Raw genomic sequence first — 21,285 nt, forward strand, 5'->3', positions numbered from 1 at the left:
GCAGCATAGGAGCCATGCCAAACCAGCCTTGTCAGGAATTTAAGCAACACCACAGCAAAATACACTCCTCTTCTGAAAAATGAAAGTGTATAGGTTTTCATTAGCCACAGGAGAGAAGCAGGAGAGACCAAGATCCACCAGACAGGAGGAAAATGGCCAGAATCCCACTGAGGCACTTGAGGCCCCGATCCACACTATCTGCGGGGTGGTGCACCTGCCTGCAGCTGCCCACCCAGTGCTGAGCTGCAGGGGCACAGACCAAACAGGATTTTCTAACTTCATCAGCTACCTTGCAAAGTCAAGAAACCTGAAGGGGAGATAGTGGAGAACAGCTAAGAAGCTGCTGAAAGAGATACAGGTGGGACCAGCTGAACAGTTCCAGTACAATTACATGCTGCCTGCACTCTCCCATCCCCAACCATCAGAACGGCAAACCTCTGGAGAACACATTTAGCCCCCAGTGTCAGGGCATCCAACACAGCTGATCCCAGCACAAGCTCTGCAGCACAACACTGAGGGATCCAGGTGGGCACTCAGCATTGGTGAAATTTGAAGCCACCCCAAAAGGTAATGAGGCTGACTGACAATAAAGCAAGTACATAGGCCTGTACTGGAAGTACTAATCTCCATGTCAGGGCAGGTTACCAGTTATATATTCTTGGTTGGCTTTACCATTCTCCATTAAGCAGTACTTGGGGTTGACTATTGTTGACTTTGATGATTTCAGATTTATAGGTCCATTGTTGTTTGCTTCTGTCATTATTGGGGGCAGTGTTTGATTCAGATCCAGGCTGACCTGGAACCCAATTCAGAACAAATATCTTAACTTCTCAGCTGACGGGATTAAGGGTATAGAGCAACACACAACCTTATGGATTTTGCTTTAGAAGATTATTTGTGTGTTGTAATCATCACACTTTCATACTCTATGCTGTTATTTATTTTTTTATTTAACAGAGAAAGAGGGAGAGAGAATGGGCATTTCAGGGCCTCTAGCCACTGCAAAGGAACTCCAGACATGTGTGCTCCCTTGTGCATATGGCTAACGTGGGTCATGGGGAATTGAACACAGTTCCTTTGGCTTTGCAGGCAAACACTTTAACCAGTAAGCCATCCCTCCAGCCTTGTGCTGGTTTTTACTGAATGTGTATATTGCTCAGTTGAATTTTAGAATTTACCAGTAAATTGTTCCACCCAGCCCACTAGCATAGTTGAACAGCAGGCAAACTCAACACCTAGGATTATTTCTGCCATTGGATTGGAGTACAGCTACACTTGGCACCTTAAACTCCTACTATGAAGATATATAAAGTTATATTTCTACTTCTAAAAAGATTGCAGATTATTAGAAAACCCAAGCATCAAATCAATTCAGGAGGCAAAAATTGCAACCTTATACTACAAGAAACACAAAGAATCAAGACAATATGATCCTACCAAAAACTATAAATCCATCTGAAATAGCCTCTAATGGAATGCCTGAAAAAGATTTAAAAAAAGATTTTATCTATATTCAAAGAAATCAAAAAAGAAAACAAAGGAATTAAAGAATAAAATAATCATCAAAAGAAAAAACAAACTTCTGAAAGAGAACACAGGAAACCAGCTTAATGAAATAAGGAGGACATTACAAGACATAAGTAAGGAAATAGAAATATTGAAGAAAATTTAGGCTGAAATACTAGCTCTGAAGAATACAGTCAGTGAAAAAACAAAACGAAACAAAACATCTGTGGAAAGTCTCACCAGTAGAATGGACGTAGGAGAAAACAGAATATCTAAACTAGAAGACCAGGTGGTCTAACAAAGAGAAAGACAAGCTAATAGCAAGGTATGAATGGGAATTTCAAGATATCTGGGGCACTATGAAAAGATCAAGCATAATAATTCAGGGCATAATAGAAGGAGAAGAATTTCAATCCAGTGTTTTCAACAAAATCATAGAAGAAAAAATTCCCCAAATTGGGAAATAAATGCCAATGTAGATACAAGAAACTTTTAGAACACCAAATAGACAAAACCTGGAAAGAACCCCTCTAACTTACCATGTTGTAATTAAACTACTAAATCCACAAACCAAAGAAAGTATATTGAAAGGAGTTAGAGAGAAAAAGTAAATCACCTACAAAGGCAAATCCATCAGAATAACTGCAGATTATTCAACACAAACTCTAAAAGCCAGAAGGACTTGGAATGATGGATTCCAAGTTATGGAAGATAACTCTCAACCAAGATTACTTTATCCTGCAAAGCTATCTATCCAAATTGATGGAGAAATAAGCACATTCCACAATAAAAACCACTTAAAGGAATTTATGACAACTAAGCCAGATCTAGAGAAAATACTTGAAGGAATTCTTAATGCTGAAAAGAAAGCAAAGCACACACATAAGGAAATAGGAAAAAAAAAACAAAAACAACACACTCAAATGACAGTTAAAACAAATGAGTAAAGAGTAAACAGAAAACTACAAAACAAGAAGAATGGCAAGAATAAATGCATACCTTTCAATAATAACTCAATAGCAGGGACTGCTACCCTAATATCTGACAGGATAGACTTCAAACCAACATTAGTGAGGAAAGATAAAGAAGGTCATTTTATACTGATTAAAGGAACACTCCGACATTATAATCCTAAACCTATACATATCTAACATGGGGGCTCTCAGTTTCATCAAACAAGCACTATTAGACTTAAGGTCACAGAACATCACACACAATTGTAGTGGGTGACTTCACTACCCCACCACTCTCATCAACTGACAGGTCATCGCAGAAAAAAATAAACAGAGAGACATCTGGATTAAATGATGGCATGGAACAAATGGACCTAACAGATATCTATAGAATATTCCATCCAAATGCTGCAGAATATATAGTTTTCTCACCAGCACATGGAACAGTCTCTAAAATATGTCATCTACTAGGACACAAAGCAAATTTCAACAAATACAGGAAAATTGAAATAATCCCTTGTACCCTATCTGACTACAATGGGATTAAACTGCAAATCAGCAACAAGAAAAGTTACAGAGAATACAGAAACTCATGGAGACTAAACAGTACACTATTGAATGATCAATGAGTCATTGAAGAAATCAAAAGGAAAATCAACAATTCATAGAATCAAACGATGATGATAATGCAACATACCAAAACCTTTGGGACACAATGAAGGCAGTCCTAAGAGGAAAATTTATAGCTCAAAATGCCAATATTAAGAAGTTAGAAAGTTCACAAATAAACAATTTCATACTTTACCTTAAAGCCTTGGTAAAAGAAGAACAAGGCAAACCAAAAATCAGTAGATGAGAAGAAATAATAGCATTAGGGCAGAAATTAATAAAATAGAAACCAAACAACAACATCAAAAAACCAATCCAGAGCCGGGCGTGGTGGTGCACGCCTTTAATCCAAGCACTCAGGAGGCAGAGGTAGGAGGATCGCGGTGAGTTTGAGGCCACCCTGAGACTACATAGTGAACCAAATCAGCCTGGGCTACGGTGAGACCCTATCTCAAAAAACAAAACAAAAACAAACAAACAAACAAACAAAAAAAAAACCCCACCAATCCAAAGAATCAATGAAACAAAGAGTTGGTTCTTTGAAAAAATAAGCAAGATTGATAAACCCTTAGCAGATTTGACCAGAAGAAAGAGAGAAGAGACAAAAATTAATAAGATTAGAGATGGAAAAGGCACCATTACAACAGATACCAAGGAAATTCAGGCAATTATAAGGTACTTTAAGAATATGTATGCCTCTAATTCTGAAAGAAATGGATAATTTCCTTGATTCATATGACCTACCAAAATTAAATCAAGATGAGATAAATCATTTAAATAGACCTATAACAAGTAGGAAGATCCAAGCAGTTATAAAAAGTCTCCCAACTAAAAAAAGCCCAGGCCCATATGGATTCACTGGTGAATTTTACCAGACCTTCATGGAAGAACCAACACTACTGATTCTCAAACTTTTCCAGAAAATAGAAAAAAAAAGAAAAGGAATTCTACTGAACTCCCTCTATGAAGCCAGCATCACCCTTATACCAAAACCAAAGACAGAACAAAGAAAAGAAAATTACAGACCAATCTTTCTCATGAACATAGATGCAAAATTTCTGAACAAAATATTGGCAAACAGAATACAAGACTATATCAAAAAGATTATTCACCCCTGACCAAGTTGGCTTTATCCCAGGGATGCAGGGATGGTTCAACACATTCAAATTGGTAAATGTAATACATCATATAAATGGTCTGGAGGACAAAAATCACATGATCATCTCAATAGCTGCAGAAAAGGCATTTGACAATATCCAACATCCTTTAGCAGTAAAAGTATTATAGAAACTCGGGATAGAAGGGACATATCTCAATATAATAAAAGTAAAATTTATGACAAACAACATCCAACAAAATACTAAATGGAGAAAAACTTGAAGCTTTTCCACTAAATTCAGGAACAAAACATGGGTGTCCACTGTCCCCACTTTTATTTAATATAGTACTGGAAGTCTTAGCTATAGCTATAAGGCAAGAGACACTCATAAAAGGGATACAAATTGGAAAGGAAGGCATCAAATTATCACTATTTGCAGATGATATGATTCCATACATAAAAAACCCTAAAACTCTACCAGCAAATGGTTAGAACTAATAAACACTTTTAGCAACATGGCAGGATATAAAAATAAATACACAGAAATCAGTAGCTTTCCTATATACTAACAACAAACACACAGAGGATGAAATCAAGGAATGTCTCCCATTCACAATTGCCTCAAAAAAATAAAAATAAAATAAAAAGTAACTTGGACCAAATTTAACCAAGGAAGTGAAGGATCTCTACAATGAGAACTTTAAAACACTCAAGCAAGAAATTGCAGAAGACACAAGGAAATGGAAAGACATTCCATGTTCTTGGATTGGAAGAATCAATATTGTGAAAATGTCAATCTTACGAAAAGCAATCTACACATTTAATGAAATCTCCATTAAAATTCCAATGGTATTCTTCATGGAAATAGAAAAAACAATTCTAAAATTCATTTGGAAGCACAAAATAACCTCAAATAGCCAAAATGATTTTTAGCAACAAAAATAAGGCTGGTGGTATTACCATACCTGATTTTAAGCTATATTACAAAGCCATAGTAACAAAACCAGCATGGTATTGGCACAAAGCCAGACATGTAGACCAATAGAACAGAATAGAGGACCCAGATGTTAATCCAGGTGGCTACAGCCATCTGATTTTTTACAAAAATGCCAAAAATATTCACTGGAGAAAAGACAGCCTCTTCAACAAGTGGTGCTGGGAAAACTGGATATCTATATGTAGAAAGATGAAAATAGATCCTTGTCTTTCTCCATGCCCAAGAATGAAATCCAACTGGATCAGGGATCTTAATATTAGACCTAAAACTCTGAAATTGCTCAAGGTAAAGGTAGGGGAAAAGCTTCAATATATTGGCATAGGTAATAACTTTCTGAATATAACCCAATTGTTCAGAAAATAAAGTCACTAATCAACCAGTGGTTTCTCATGAAATTACAAAGCTTTAATACAGAAAAGGACACTGAATTGAGCAATGAGACAACCTATAGAATGGGAGAGCTATACATCTGATAATGGATTAATATCAAGAATATACAAAGAACTCAAAAAACAGAGTAAGAAATCAAACAACCCAATTAAAAATTGGTCTATGGAACTAAATGGAGAGTTCTCATCCAAAGAAATACAGATGGCATATGAACATCTAAAAATGTGTTTTACATCTTTAGCCATCAGGGAAATTCAAATTAAGACCACCTTGAGATTCCATCTCTCTCCTGTCAGAATGGCTACCATCAAGAAAACAAATGACAATAAATGCTGGTGAGGATGTGGTAAAAGGGGAACCTTTCTACACTGTAGGTGGGCATGTAATCTGGTACAGCCATTGTGGAAATCACTGTGGAGGTTCTTGAGACAGCTGAAAATAGATTTACCATATGTTCTAGCTCTATCAATCTTACGCATATATCCTAATAACTCTTCTCACTACCTTAGAGATATTTGCTCAACTTTGTTTATTGCTGCTCTATTCACAATAGCCAGGAAATGGAACCAGCCTAGACGTCCCTCAACAGATGAATAGATTAAAAAGATGTGGTATATTTACACAATGGAGTTCTATTCAGTGGTAAAGAAAAATCAAATTATGAAATTCGCTGGGAAATGGATGGATCTGGAAAGGATTATACTAAGTGAGGTAACCCAGTCCCAGAAAGCCAAACTTCGCATGTTCTTTCTCATATGTGGAACCCAGCTATAAATGTTTAGAGTTTTGTGTGAGCTGGAACCAAAAAATTGTTAGCAGAGTCCAGTAAGCTGGAAAAAGGCTATAAGGGAGGGAGAGAGAAGGACTTTAGGGGATGGTATTGTATATATGTAAGTAGAAGAGCAGATTATAGGGAGTGGAACCACCTAAGGGAGGCCAGGGGAAGAGATTAAGAGAAGGGTGGGGGGAGGGTCAATCAAAATTCAAGATATTCTGAATAAGAATATGAAAGCCTACTTCTCTTACTAGAAAATTTTCAGTGCCAGGGATGAGATACCTACCAGTGAGTTATTAGCCAGGGAGGTCCTTGTTGCCTCCAAAACATTACAGGCTATTGTCAAGGCCTTTGGTTTCCCTCTAGTAACAGATGGTAAGAAACCTAATGTTGAAGACTTCACATGTGTGGGCAGCAAGGTCACTAAAAAATTAAGCTGGTACTGAGTTGAAAACCTTCTCCTTGTAAACTAGATAACTGAAAGCTGGAAAAGCTGCACTGCATGCAGTCCCATGGGAGACTGACTTCATCAGCGGTGAAAACAGTGGACAATGGAAGCCTCAAGTTTGGCCAGACAAGCCAAATAACTGAACAGGTGCAATAGTGGCATATCTTCTCTGGGGAAATCCAACTGCTCTCTAATGGCACTGAAGGCCCATTCTATGGGAGGGAATACATGCCTGGTACTGAAAACCTAATCAAAAGCCTATAGCAGGGGAGGTCATGTGCCTTAGAGTTATAAAGCCTACTCTTGTCTGACTAAATTCACATTATTATCACAAAACTGCCCTGAAAGCACTACACTTAATGTTCTTATTCATATATTAGTGATGCTGTCATTTTTGGTAGAGAAGTTTCTCTTTTCAGATGGCAGTGACCACTTGGATGACCCAAAAGACAACACAGTGCTGAGAAGGGATGGAGGAGTGTTCAGCACTGAAACATCTCCATCACACCCTCCAAGATTCAGGGTCCATTGAGAAAGAGGTGGCAGAAAGAATGTAAGAGCCAAAGGAAGGGTACAACTCCTTACAATGCCAAATGTCCAGGAAGAAACTGGCCTTGATATCCATTACCTTGGAGGGCCTAGTAATACCTTCACAAGACCCTCATAATAATAATTCAAAAAAGACTATGACATCAAAATAAAAGAGAGAATAATGGAGAGAGGGAAGGGATATGATGGAGAGCAGAGATGTGAAGGGGAAAATGGGGGAGGGGCATATTATGGTTTATTGTCTGTAAGTATAGAAATTGTCAGTTAAAAAAAAATCTAAAAAAAGAATTCAAGGTCATCCCCATTCATATATATAGTATGTTCAAGATTAGTCTTGACTCTATGACATACCATCTCACAAAGCTTCCCTCTCTAAAAGGTATGGTTTGGTTTTGCAATTGTCTATAAGTACTTGCTTACATAATCACACTTTTTTTAAAATGAGAGCATACGTGCATGTGCGTGTGCAAGAGAGAGAGAGAGAGAGAGAGAGAGAGAGAGAGAGAGAGAGAGAGAGAGGGAGAGGGAAAGAGGACAGAGAGAGAATTGTTGTCCCAAGGCCTCTAGCCACTGTGTTTGAATTCTGGATGCATGTGCCACCTCATGCACATGTGAGAACTCCTGTGCTTGCATCACCTTGTGCGTCTGGCTTAGGTGGGACCTGGTGAGTCAAACATGGGTCCTTAGGCTTTGCAGGTAAGTGCCTTAACTGCTAAGCCATCTCTCCAGCCCCCAAATCACTCTTTACTTAACGTTTCCTTTATAAGGATAGCCAAAAGCAAAAAAACTTGAACTTAAGTTTGCTAGCTTCTTGTAAAATCACAGAGTTTTTAGTGTCAAGGTCTTTCTTTCTTCAAAATATTAAAAAGATTTTCCACATTCTATTCAAGTGGTACAGTTCTATATTCTAAAACTAAGGTGAGAGAATGCTTCAAGATTAAAGGTAAATATTTGGATAATAGATAACTTGAAGATTTTATCTTTTAGTGGGAAAGGCAGAATATGATTTAAACAATATAGAATAAACCAAAATACTGATATTTTGTTAGAAAAGACATATGAATTAAATGTAATACTTGTTTTATCCATCCAAACAATAAACTCAATATTAAGGAAATATATATGTGGAACATCTTATATGCCAAATAATTGTTGGGTATTCGGGATTTAATGGTAAATACAACTTCAAAATGTTAGAGCCATCCTGGTTATATGTATTTTTCCCTCAATAGAATATATTAAATGATGAAAGTAGTTGTAAGGAAAAACTGGAGTAGTGTGGGAGGAAAAAAGACTGATGCAGTTCTATTTTAGATAAAGTGCTCAGCAATAATCTCTAAGGAAAGAAAATTAGATCAGAGGTCTGAATAAAGGAAAGAGATTGTGGATTATAATGGTAGTGATAGAGATGACAAGAAGTGTTTGAAATTTGAACTTTGATCCATTAGGTGTGTTCATAGATGGGTGTGGCAAGTATGAGGGAAAAAAATAGAGTCAAATGTGACCTTCCAATTTGGGGTTAAGTATTGTGATTTAGATGAGGAGAAGCAAACAGAGCCTGGAAGAATGGTAACAGGTAGGCTTCAATAGGTTGTTATAGGAAAATCCCAGGGCCAGAAGTGGGATACTTCCCACTAAGTCATTGGTCACAGAGGAAAACAGTAACTGGCTATTGTCAGTGCTCTCTGTTGCCCATGAGAGCTAAACAGTTGATGTAGACAGTGGGAACTGGGTTGGAAGCCTTATCTCTGCTGGCTAGCTGTCATAGTTCTGGAAAGTGCTATGTAGGCTTCTGAGGGAGAAATTTCGTTAACAGTCTTATGCGGCTTTGAATCCTAAGAGCTAACCATCTGACTAGCCAGAAAAGATGTGCCCATTGGTGCAAAGCATTGCTGGTTGGGTATAACCAACTGCTGTCTGATTAGATGTGAGGCCCATTCTACAGCAAGGAATTCACTGCTTGGTACTGAAAATTTAGTCAAAAGCCCATGGCAAGGAATGTTACAGGCTCTAAGGAGAAACTACTATTGTTCTTTGGTTAAGTGGATATATTGTGTCTATCAAAATATTCTCTAAATATTTATGTTAATTCCTATATATTAGTGCTGCTCTTACCTTTGGTCAGAGAAGCTTCTGTTTTGTAGTTGTCAGTGACTATTTGGGACACTCAAAATTCATCAAAATGTCAAGAATAAGCGACTATTGAGTGATTGGCACTAAGTGAGACATCTTTATCATACTCTCCAAGGCTCAAGGAACACTGCCAAAGAGGAGGTGGAAAAATGTAGGAGCCAGAAGATGGGGTGAATTCGTTGGGGAGAAGACTTTCAGTGGGAGGAGAATGGGGGAGAGGGGACAAGAGAAGTAGGTAACAGGAGAGGATTATGAACAAAGTACATCATATACATGTATAAAAACTGAGTCAAATGTTAAGAAAATATATAGATTTTATGGCCTGGAAAGATGACTTAGCAGTTAGGGCATTTGCCTGCAAAGTCAAAGGACCCTGGTTCTATTCCCCAGGACCCACATAAGCCAGATGCACAAGGGGGCACATGTGTCTGGAGTTTATTTACAGTGGCTGGCGGTTCTGATGCACCCATTCTCTCTCTCTCTCTCTCTCTCTCTCTGTCTCTCAAATAAATGAATAAATAAAAATAAAAGAGGAAAAATAGGCTTTCACTTCATTAATACAATCTCATAAATTAATGGTACTTTACAAAAGAAACTGATAACCATTTTATAGTTATAAAGTATGGTCATATAACTGTGCTAATATCAGAACTTTAGACACATTTAAGACGACTTTATTTGAGCAAAAAGAGATTCATGAAACCAGACAGCACTCAGAACCAGGAGCCACCAGGAAATTACAAGTAGCAGCAACGTGAGCTCAAGCTTTCAAAGTCTCCACCCAGAAGCAAGGTAAGAAATTTGTCTGATTGGCTACATCTGTAGCATGTGTCATATTGCTCATGATTTATTCAGTTGGCTGTGATTGTCTGAACCTCAGCTCTTTATGTTGAGCTGAACCACAGCTTACAAAAAAAATGCACTCCTAAGGTAGGTTACATTTTCTTTTCACAGAGGAAAACAAAGTCTTAGGTTGCCTTATGAATGGCCTCCTGCTTATTCAATTTAACAGCTGTCACAACCTTGCAAGTCATGTAGCAGCCTGTGAAGGACGATTTTTCTGTGTTTTTCCTTTCATCTGGCTGAGGATACTTTTTTCCATTTTCTGCGGAAGTATCTTCTTGGGAAAATAAGAATTGTCTGAATCTATCTTTCGGAAAGCTGTGAAAGAACAAGGAATATTGTCTGGTAGATTTCAAATGCTATAGGTCAGTCTTCTTAATTTCAGTTACATAATATTTCAACTAAAAATTTAAAATGACAGGTGTGTATTCATCTCTTAGAATTGATTTTTTATTATTGCTATTATTATTTTGTTTTTTTTTTTTGAGGTACAGTCACCCTCTAGCTCAGGCTTACCTGGAATTCACTCTGTAGTCTCAGGGTGGCCTTGAACTCTTGGAGATCCTCCTACCACTGCCTTGGGAGTGCTGGGATTAGAGGCATGTGCCACCACACCCAGATTTAACATGGATTATTAAGGTCATCAGTTTTGTCAACGGTGTTAGAACTGCATAGAAATTACATGAAAGATAAGCAGAATGACAATCTCTCCTATTTGCTGGCTAGTTGTTTTTCATACATGGTACTAAGGGTTTGCATGTACTGAAGAATTAACCCATACCATTCTTATTCTACAAAAGAGGTAACTGAGCCATAGCAACATCAGTAATATAATCTTTCCAAAGGTTTCAGAATAAAGGAATGGTGAAATCAAGATACAAACCAGGCAGTCTGTATGCTCAACCACTTAGCTACCTTGCAGAACTCTGAGAAAGTAGTGTTAGGAAATAAGAGGTAATAATGTTGGGGTTAGGTAGTGAGGGAGTGATGTCAGGAAAGAGGTAATTACTTAAAGGCATTTATTTTTTTAAATAATTTATTTATTTATGAGAGAGAGTGTTGCAGTCCGGTTCGCATTGCTGGTAGAAATCACCCACCCAAGAGCAGCTTCTGGGAAAAAGAGATTTATTTTGGCTTACAGGCTCGAGGGGAAGCTTCACGATGACAGGGGAAAACGATGGCATGAGCAGAGGGTGGACATCACCCCCTGGCCAACAGAAGGTGGACCACAGCAACAGGAGGGTGTGCCAAACACTGGCAAGGGGAAACTGGCTTTAATACCCATAAGTCGGCCCCCAACAATACACTTCCTCCAGGAGGCGTTAATTCTCAAATCTCCATCAGCTGGGAACCTAGCATTCAGAACACCTAAGTTTATGGGGGACACCTGAATCAAACCACCACAGAGAGATAGAAAGAGAAAGAGAGATAGGGGCAAATAGAGAAAGAATGAGCATGCTAGGGCCACCATCCACTGCAAATGAGCTCCAGATGCTTGAGCCCCTTCATACATCTGGCTTGGGAATCAAACCTGAGTCCTTTGACCTTGTCAGCAAACACCTCAACTGCTAAGCCATCTTTCTAGCCTGGTATTTCTTTATTAAGTAAATATTTGTGTGCCTTTTGTATGTGAGCCACTGTGCCACCATCACAAAGTTAACATAATCCTTGCCTTCCAGCTCTGAGACTCAGAAAGAAGATGGGCAAGATAATATCTTTAAAAAAATATTTTCTTTTTATTTATTAGTTGAGAGAGAAATAGGCAGAGAGGAAGAGAGAGAGAGAATGGGCACATCAGGGCCTTTAGCCACTGAAAATGAACTCCAGATGCATGTGTCACCATGTGCATCTGGTTTATGTGGGCACTGGGGAATTGAACCTGGGTCCTTAGGCTTCACAGGCAAATGCCTTAACCACTAAGCTACCTCTTGACCCCAAGATAGTATCTTGAATCAGAAGCCAGATTGAGGGAAATTTTGCTTTGCCTTGTAATTTTAAAATTAATGAAGTCTTAGGCATGTTACTAGAATGAAAAGGAGAGCCACTGTAAAAGAAGAATGAAGGCTTAGACCAAGACATTGCTGTATTAACTTTCAGAAAGTGGTCATTTTAATAGCAATATTTCTGTTTTTCTTAATTTTGAAGTTTCAATAATATAGCTGTAAAACATATAGATCAATTAGATTTATCGAAATTAGGTATTGGTATGGCTAATATGACCATTAATGATTGCATCTATTTTAAAAAATGCTGAGTCTAATTATCTACTTTGGGTGTCTACACTGAACAAATCTCTGCTTGGCACTTGGAAATATTTCCAAGGTAATATTTTTTACCACTTCATCAGTCATTCATACTTACACCCCCCCACACACAATTTTTTCCCCCTAGGTTGGGTCTCACTCTGTAGTCCCAGGCTGCCTTCAAACTCACAGTGATCCACCTACCTCTTCCTTCCAAGTTCTAGGGTTAAAGGCATGCACTACCACACCTAGATCATCTATCTACCTATCTATCTATCTATCTATCTATCTATCTATCTATCTATCTATCTATTATTGATCTATTACCTACACAGCAAAAACATGGTTTTATAATGCAGGTATTAAGAAATAAAAAGGATTTGTGTCAGTTAAAATGTGAGCATCTTTAGAGGCTACCTTGTTTTTCACATGAAGGGTGTTTTGTTTCAGATGAGGGCCTGGAAACTAGTAGGTATTGGAATCTATTTTTGTTGTGCTCCATCCAGAAATTTTTAACTGAAGACTCCATGCACTGTAGTTCTTTCCACAGAAGGCTGACTGATATTTGAAGAAGATTTTTTTCATTTCTCCAAGAAAATATGATGTATCTATCCCAAGTTTCATTCTTGTTCTTAAATGTATGTATTTTTATTTGTGGAGAAGCTGCACAAAATAACTGTGTACATCATTCTACGGTAAGAATTTTAGCAATATTATTTTATCTAGGAAGCCTTACTATCTTTCAAAGTATATTAGAAACCTGAAAACATAGATTATGTGACAAAGTGAAATATATGGAATAATTAAATGCTTATTTAAAATATATTGAGAGTTCTTATTTTACTATTTTTTATATTACCTTTTTTTAATTAAAAAAACTTAGGGCTGACTTTTTAACAAATTTGCCATCAAAGCCACTTAAATAAACTTTAGGTCTAGGTAAAAAAACAATTCATGACTTTCCTATTAACTTTGATAACGAAATGGCTGATGCATAATAAAAATCATTTTAAAAGAAAGCTATTCTACAAACTTTTGCATTTCACATGTAATCCTATCAGTGGCTACTTAGGAAATGAGAAAATGTCATCCAAAACAATATCAGAATGATAGCTAGTATGACATATGCATTGCTATGAGTAGCTGGGGATTTGGATCCCCACATGTTTAAAATGTTGGTTTATAATCTTAAATGTTACAAAATGTATTTACCATTGTATCAAATTCAAATCCTAACGTTGTGTGGTTTAAACAAGAAAAATTGTAAGATAGCCACAGCAATATTAATTCCTTAAAATGCTTCCTAAAATTTAAGATCTTTATTGAAAAGAGGATACAAATAACCTCATTTTCTTTAAATAATAAATATTCCCATTATGATAGAAGTAGAGAGAAAGAACAAGAAGCACAAAACAAATCTGTGTAACAAAATATAAGTATTTTTTTTAGGGGCAAATATCTTCATAACATGGTCAGTTCTATGTTAGTCTCTCAATATTTAGGTTAAACAAGGCAGAATTTGTTATTGTTCTCATCTTGAAATACTAAATATACATAACTTCTACCAAAGACTATTATTTTGGTATATGTTTGTGGTATATGCATGAGTGTTGTATGCATGTTGCATGTACAGGTGCTTATAATGTGAGCACAATGCAGAGGTGTGGGATGGCTAGAGGACATTGTATGTCCTCCTCTCTTACTCTTCTGCCTTATATCCTTGAGACAGGGCCTGTCACTGAACCTGGGGCCACCCGTTTTTCATCTAGGCTGGCTCACCAGTGAGCCCCATTTGTTCTGTCTCTGTGCCCTTGGTACTAGGGGTACAGGTACACATAGCCAGAAGTTAGTTTACTATGTAGGTGCTGGGAATCTAAATTCACCTCTTACTGCTAGTGCAGCAAGTGTCCTTACTGACTCATCTCCTTGCCCCTCAAAGAATGTTTTTTTTTTTTTTTTTCCTGAGGGACGGTGTCACTCTGGTCCAGGCTGACCTGGAATTCACTATGTAGTCTCAGGGTGGCCTAGAACTCTCGGCGATCCTCCTACCACTGCCTCCCGAGTGCTGGGATTAAAGGCGTGTGCCACCACACCCAGGCTCAAAGAATGTTTTGATATAGAAGAAACCTATGTTTTACCAATAAAATTTTATCTTTGAAATTGGTTTTTGTCCTTCTAATGGCTTTGCAAAACAAAATTCTACACTTTAGATTTTATTACGGATAACTTTCCAATCTATGAAAACTTAACCTTTCAAAATTTTAAATACTTTATACAAAAGCAACAGGTTTCCTACAGGTTCTTCCTACACTTTCTAATAAGTGGTAGCTGAAAGTATAATTTGCCAAGAGAAGAGGATATCAGGAGGAAATTTTCTTAGTCCTTCTTCACATTCTAGGAGGGAATTTCAATTGCAGGATTCTTGGAAGATAAGTGATTCAGTGCTGTATCATATATATATATATATATGATATATATATATCATATATATATATATATATTTATATATATATAAATTTGCAAATGCCAAAAGGCAAATTCATAGAGTCATAGGAATATAAATAAATACTAAATAAATTCATTTGGAATTTGAGAAGAAAGGCAAGTATTGAATCATCACATGTTTATTATACATATCCAAAACTTACCCATAAGGTTTATATGTGGAACTTTAAATTAATCAGTTCATTGTATTTTTTAATTGATCATCTTCACTGTATACCCTGATTACAATCTTTTTTAATGGTCTTGTAATTTATTATATATTAGGTCCTAGAACTATATCTATCTATCTATACATATATATATATATGTAAATATGTCCAAATACATACATACATATATGTTGTTGTTGTTTTGAGAGAGGGTCTCACTCTAGCCCAGGCTCACCTGGAATTCACTCCATAGTCCCAGGCTGGCCTGGAATTTACAGTGATCCTTCTACCTCTGCCTTCCAAGTGCTGGGAATAAAGGCATGCATTGCCATGCCTGGCACCTTAGAACATATATTTTTTTAATTGAGAACTTTAACATATGAACATATTGTAATTTGATCATGTTCCCATCCCCTATCCTCTTTTGTCCCCTCTCTCTTGCCCACCCCATCTCCAACAAGACTCTCCTCTTCTTAGGTAGTCCTTCCTTTGTTTCGTTGTTTCATCCCTTAGGTCCTCATCCATCCTCTATGTTAAAATGCTGATGGTGGGCTGGAGAGATTGCTAAGTGGTTAAGGTGCTTGCCTGCGAAGCCTAAGAATTCATGTTCAAATCTCCAGGTCACATGTACTCAGACACACAGTGATGCAAGTGATGCAATGTCGTATATGCTCACAAAGGGGCGCATGTGTCTGGAGTTTGTTCATAGTGGTTGAAAGCCCTGGCATGTACATCTCTCTGTTTCACTCAAAATAAAAAATAAAATAAATTAAATTTAAAAAATGCTGATGGGCTCAGAACAGAACAGATCTTGTGGGGGCATTGGCAACCTTTGTGGGGTCATGAATACTAGTCGGTTCATGTGGAGGACAGTATCCCAAAGTATGTTTTTGCACTTATTGGCTCTTATGTTCCACACCCCTCCTTCCCCCACCTTCTGCAATGTTCTCTGAGCCTTGGAGAGCATGACAGAAATCACCTTTAATTTTGAGCTCTCTACATCCTTTTAATTTCTTCTTTAATGAGTTTTTGTTTTAGAAACTTAATTTAAAAATATTTTATTTTTATTTATTTATGAGAGAGAGAGAGAGAGAAATTGAGAGAGGCAGGCAGATAGATAGAATAGGCATACCAGGGCCTCTAGCCACTTTGAACTCCAGATGCATGCTCCACCTTGTGCATCTGGCTGGGTTCTGGGGAGTAAAACGGGTTCTTTGGCTTTGCAGGCAAGTGCCCTAACCACTAAGCCTGATCTCCCATCCTGATGAATTTATAAAAAAGCTCTTAAGCAGGTTGTGGCAGCATATGCCTTTAACCTTAGCACTACAGAGGCCAAAATAGGAGGATTGCTGTTAGTTTGAGGCTAGCCTGATACTACATGGTGAATTCCAGGTCAGCCTGGGCTAGAGTGAGATTCTACCTCAAAAAACTAAACCAAACCAAACTAAACCAAAAAACCAAACCAAAAAGTTTTTTATTTTATTGACAACCTCAAAATATACAGACAAAAATATCATGATGGCAATCCCCTCCCACCATTCTTCCTTTTTCCCTCCACTGAATCCCCTCTTTTGATGAGCCATCTTCATAGAGAAGGCTCTGGCTGGTAGTGAGATCAGCACTCATATTCATTCAGACACTTCCTCTGCAAAGCTCCCTGAGCTCTGGTGGGTGTGAGGCTTTCTCTTCTCCTTGTCATTTTGATAAGGTTTGGGTCACCTGGGTATTTACTGCCACTGGGGACAGGGACTGGTGCTGTTGGGCGTGGTCCTCCTGGCTCCCTGCTGACCTACATACCTGTGGGTTGGAGGGAAGGGGGACCTAATCCTTACAACAGAGTCTTATTATTTCTGTTTTTCAAAAAAAAGGACTCTCCAGTAATTAACAATGTGGAAGATGCGTCTAGTGCAAAAGATAAAAGCCAAAGTAAGGATGCTGCTTATAAGGAAGAGTGTGAAGGATCATGTGACGCTAAAGCCAAAAGTAATCGAGAAGAGAAGCATTTCATGTGCAGTAAGGATTCAAGTTCTCCTCTGACCTTCACAGTGAGCCATGGCATTTGCACACCTGCACTCACATGCACGATCATTCATATGCACACGTTAAATTAATGAAGAAATAAGTTAAGTTTTTGAAACATTGAGAGATGAAGCTGGATGAGGTAGAATTAAACCATCAGAAACTACCAATGTGATCCTACTGCTAGGGTAAAAGAAAAGTAGATATACATAATATCTTAAAAGGTAATACATGCAACAATATGTGGGTCCTATAGTTATAGAGGGCATCATTGCTATCATAGGTAAAACTTAAGCCAGGCATGATGGTGCACGCCTTTAATCCCAGCATTTGGGAGGCAGATGTAGGAGGATCACTGTGAATTTGAGGCCACCCTGAGAGTACATAGTGAATTCTGGACTAGAGTGAGAACCTACATTAAAAAAAAAAAAAAAAAAAAAAGAAGGTTGATAAACTAGGTAAAACATTCTCAGGGTCTGAGAAACAGACATAGTCAATTTATATTATCTGATATAATGATTGTATTGATGAGAATGTCTTTGGTGTAAGAAATAAAGATTAGAAAACATCTCTTAAGAGGACATCATATGGCAACATGATTTCAAATGCCTTAAGGAAAAATTCTTTGCACTGTTTTAACCTTTTTTAAAATAAGTAATGAATTTTTCTATGAATATTTTTATTATGATTAAAGGAAACCTGCAAAATTCAATCGTTTCTTATACACAAAGTACCAAAAAACTATTGAGAAATATAATGGAAGAGCAACAAGCATCTCTGGATTATTTATCTCATCAGGTATGGATTATTCGGCAGTGTTCTTCTTGCATGTGCACTCAGGCTTAGATGTGTCTGAGAGTATAATAGTTTTATTTCCTATGCATTCATGTTTAGACATCTACTTAGTGCCCATTATGTGTGAAGCACCATAACAAGCCTCAACCAAACTCAAACTAATGAAAACAATGGGCTTTTGTTCAAGCAGCATAAAGCTTAGTAGAGCCCACCCCCCAAAAATATTGAAAAATATAAGGTAGATACTATTAGAATGACATTCAAGAGAAATCTATGACACAGGAAGCGTCTCAGAGAGGAGAGCCTGTGAACTGAGTCATAAGACCTTAAAAATCAAAGTTTGGGTAAGAAGGGTAGGATATCTTTCTGTGGGGGGGACACTTATGACTTGGTGCTAGAATGGGGGAGCTGATGACGTTGGGTGTAAGGAAATCTGACTAAAGAAATAATTAGGGGCCATTGAGCAGTTTGAGCAAAGAAACAACATAGTCCAGTTGAGGGCTGGTGGTGTGGAGGATGATTTGAGGAAGAGCAGTGGGAGGCAATAAGAAATTGTAACCATGGCTCTAGCACAGTAGGAACAGATCTATCTGCAAGAGCAGTTAAATGCAGACGGGAAAGAGAATTAGTCCTCAAAGTAGACACCATTGAGCATAATGGCTGTTAGTTTATCCATGCCTCTATTGCTTTGTTAAAACAGTAATAATTCCACCTAGAAATGGGGACATCATTATGTCTTTCAAAGTTGGGTCTGAAAAGTTTAGGGCAACACTTGTATAATTTAGCTAAAGAAGGTTTGTCCAATTTCCTTAAATGTGCCTGAGTATGTACATGTTGTTTAGGTTAACGAGCTTACAAATCGAGTTCTCCTTTTGACTACAGAAGTTTTGAGAAAACAGCTGGACCCTTTTCCTCACAGACCAGTTCAATCACATGGTGAGCGCATGGTATTTCAGCCTTGCTTGCATGTTTCCTGGACAACGTGGTGCATTTAAAAGTTTTGTTTAAAAAACACAGCTCACTGTTTTCTAACAGACAGGAGAGCTAATACATGCCAGTTGCACAAAGTACAATGTGTACTTTCCTAAACTGGGAAACTTTTCCAACCATTTGAAAACCACAGCTGTAAAAAGATATTTTGAATCTGGTGAAAAAAAAAATAGTTTTAAGTTCCTTTATCCTGGACTCTCCACCCTTTGGCATTTTATTGATAATTACTTTTCAGACAGAAGAAAGTTTTAGAGTTCCTCCCACCTGTGAAAAATGTTTTTGACATGTTTCAAATGAATATAAAATTTGAAAAGAAAAAGTGACTTAAGACAGAAATATATAGAAAGTTAATAAAAAATTTTAACTAAAACATAACATATTAATCCCACATGTTCAGACTTCTAAAAGAAATGTCCTAAAATCCTTACAAATATACCAAAATGTTATAAGCAAATAAATATTATTGAGGGATAAGTATGTGATCTTTAGCTTTTTCTTAGAAGGGGGAGGGAATTAACTCTACTTGAGAAACTTCTTGCTCTAGCTAAGAAAGGCAATACTATTTTTTCAGTTACTTAATTGCCTCATTTACTTTCCACAATTTTCTGTCAGTAGGTAGTGTAATTTGGTAGTTAATAGCATGAACTCTAATGTCAGACTGGCCTGATTTTTTTTTTTTTTTTGTTTTATGAGATAAGGTCTCATCTAGCCCAGGCTGACCTGGAATTCACTGTCTGTATTCTCAGGGTGGCCTTGAACTCATGGCGATCCTCAAACCTCTGCCTCCCAAGTGCTGGGATTAAAAGCATGTGCCACTATGCCCAGCTGGCCTTATTTTTTTAAAAAAATATTTTATTTGTTTGAGGGAGAAAGAGGGAAACTGGTGTGGGCATTGGGGGGTAGAATGAATGGGCACTGCAAACAAAATCAAGACACATGCACCACCTTTTGCATGTGGCTTACATGTATATTCTGGGGAACTGAACTTGGGTCCTTAGGCTTTATAGGCAAGTGCCTTAACTGCTAAGCCATCTCTTTAGCCCTGGCCTGATGTTTTTGAGCTGTTGCTTCCTTGATACCAATTTCTTTATCAGCAGACTGTTTCTGTCCTTTCTTATTGCTGTGACCAAACACCTTCCCCCTTCCCCCAAAAACAAACTTAGAGAAGGAAGGTTTTATTATAGGTGCTAAGAATGTGAGACTTCTGGTCACATTGTGTTACAGTCAGGAAAAAGAAAGAAATGAATGCTGGTGCTCAGCTCACTATGCCCTTTTTTCTTTATTTTGTATTTATTATTTTTATTAAGAACATACTTTATATGGATACATCATGTGTTGGTACCATCTTTTCTCTCCTCACTGCCCCCATTCCTCAGGAGGCCCTGGTCAGTGGAGTTTCAGGCATTCCCCATGGGGTTGTGGGTTATGCCTTGTGGGAACAGCAGTCATTTATTTGGGGGGAGGCAGTGCCTCTGGGCATGATGTTTCAACTTGTGACTCTTACACTCTTTCTACCCTCTCTTCTGCAAAATTCCCTGAGCCATGGTGGTATGTTTTAAATCTGCTTTAGTGATAAGCTCTTAGGAGCCTCCGGATTTCTGCTTTGGTAGATGATGTGTATCCTCAGTGTCTGTCTCCTTCACCCTGGCACTGACTGTCAGGCTCACCATGGAAACAGCACTCTTGCTCCTCTTCCCTGTTGCTCTGTGGCTTTGTCTGAGCCTTGGCTGAGATGTAAGGGATGGTTTACCTTCTTGGGTCTCACTACCTTCTGAAAAAGAAAAATAGGTTCTCCCACAGAGAGTGAAGTCAGCATAGGTTAAATTGGCTTTTAAAGTTTGTGATGAGTAATCTGCTGTGAACCTGAATATTGTCACAGTCAGGTTCACATTGCTGGTAGAAATCACTTGAACAAGAGCAGCTTTTGGACAAAAAGGGGTTATTTTGGCTTACATACTCAAAGGGAATCTCCATGATGGCAGGGGAAAATGATGTCATGAGCAGAGGGTGGACATCACCCCTGGCCAACTTAAGATGGACCTTAGCAACAGGAGAGTGTGCCAAACACTGAGAAGGGGAAACTGGCTGTAATATACAAAAGCCTGCCCCCAACAATACACTGCCGCCAGGAGGCATTAATTCCCAAGTCTTTATCAGCTGGGGACCTAGCATTCAGAACACCTAAGATTATGGGGTGCACCTGAATAAAACCACCACAAATATGCTAAGACCTTGAGTGATTAGTCAACAGCACAAAAAATGCTAAGTCAGTTATCTGAATA

General features: G+C 37.9%; 1 protein-coding gene across 1 annotated transcript in view; it reads left to right on the forward strand.

Moving 5' to 3' along the window:
• Window positions 1-13,144: 13,144 nt before the first annotated feature.
• The window catches only part of Angptl5 (angiopoietin like 5), a 28,061-nt gene continuing 19,920 nt past the window's right edge, over window positions 13,145-21,285 (forward strand). Inside the window, exons 1-4 of the mRNA XM_045144802.1 lie at window positions 13,145-13,240; window positions 17,068-17,212; window positions 17,913-18,016; window positions 18,856-18,949. Of these exons, the coding sequence (XP_045000737.1) occupies window positions 13,145-13,240; window positions 17,068-17,212; window positions 17,913-18,016; window positions 18,856-18,949 (439 nt within the window). The remainder of the gene's footprint in view (window positions 13,241-17,067; window positions 17,213-17,912; window positions 18,017-18,855; window positions 18,950-21,285) is intronic.

Source organism: Jaculus jaculus, chromosome 3, assembly GCF_020740685.1.
Source record: "Jaculus jaculus isolate mJacJac1 chromosome 3, mJacJac1.mat.Y.cur, whole genome shotgun sequence".
NCBI lineage: Eukaryota > Metazoa > Chordata > Mammalia > Rodentia > Dipodidae > Jaculus > Jaculus jaculus.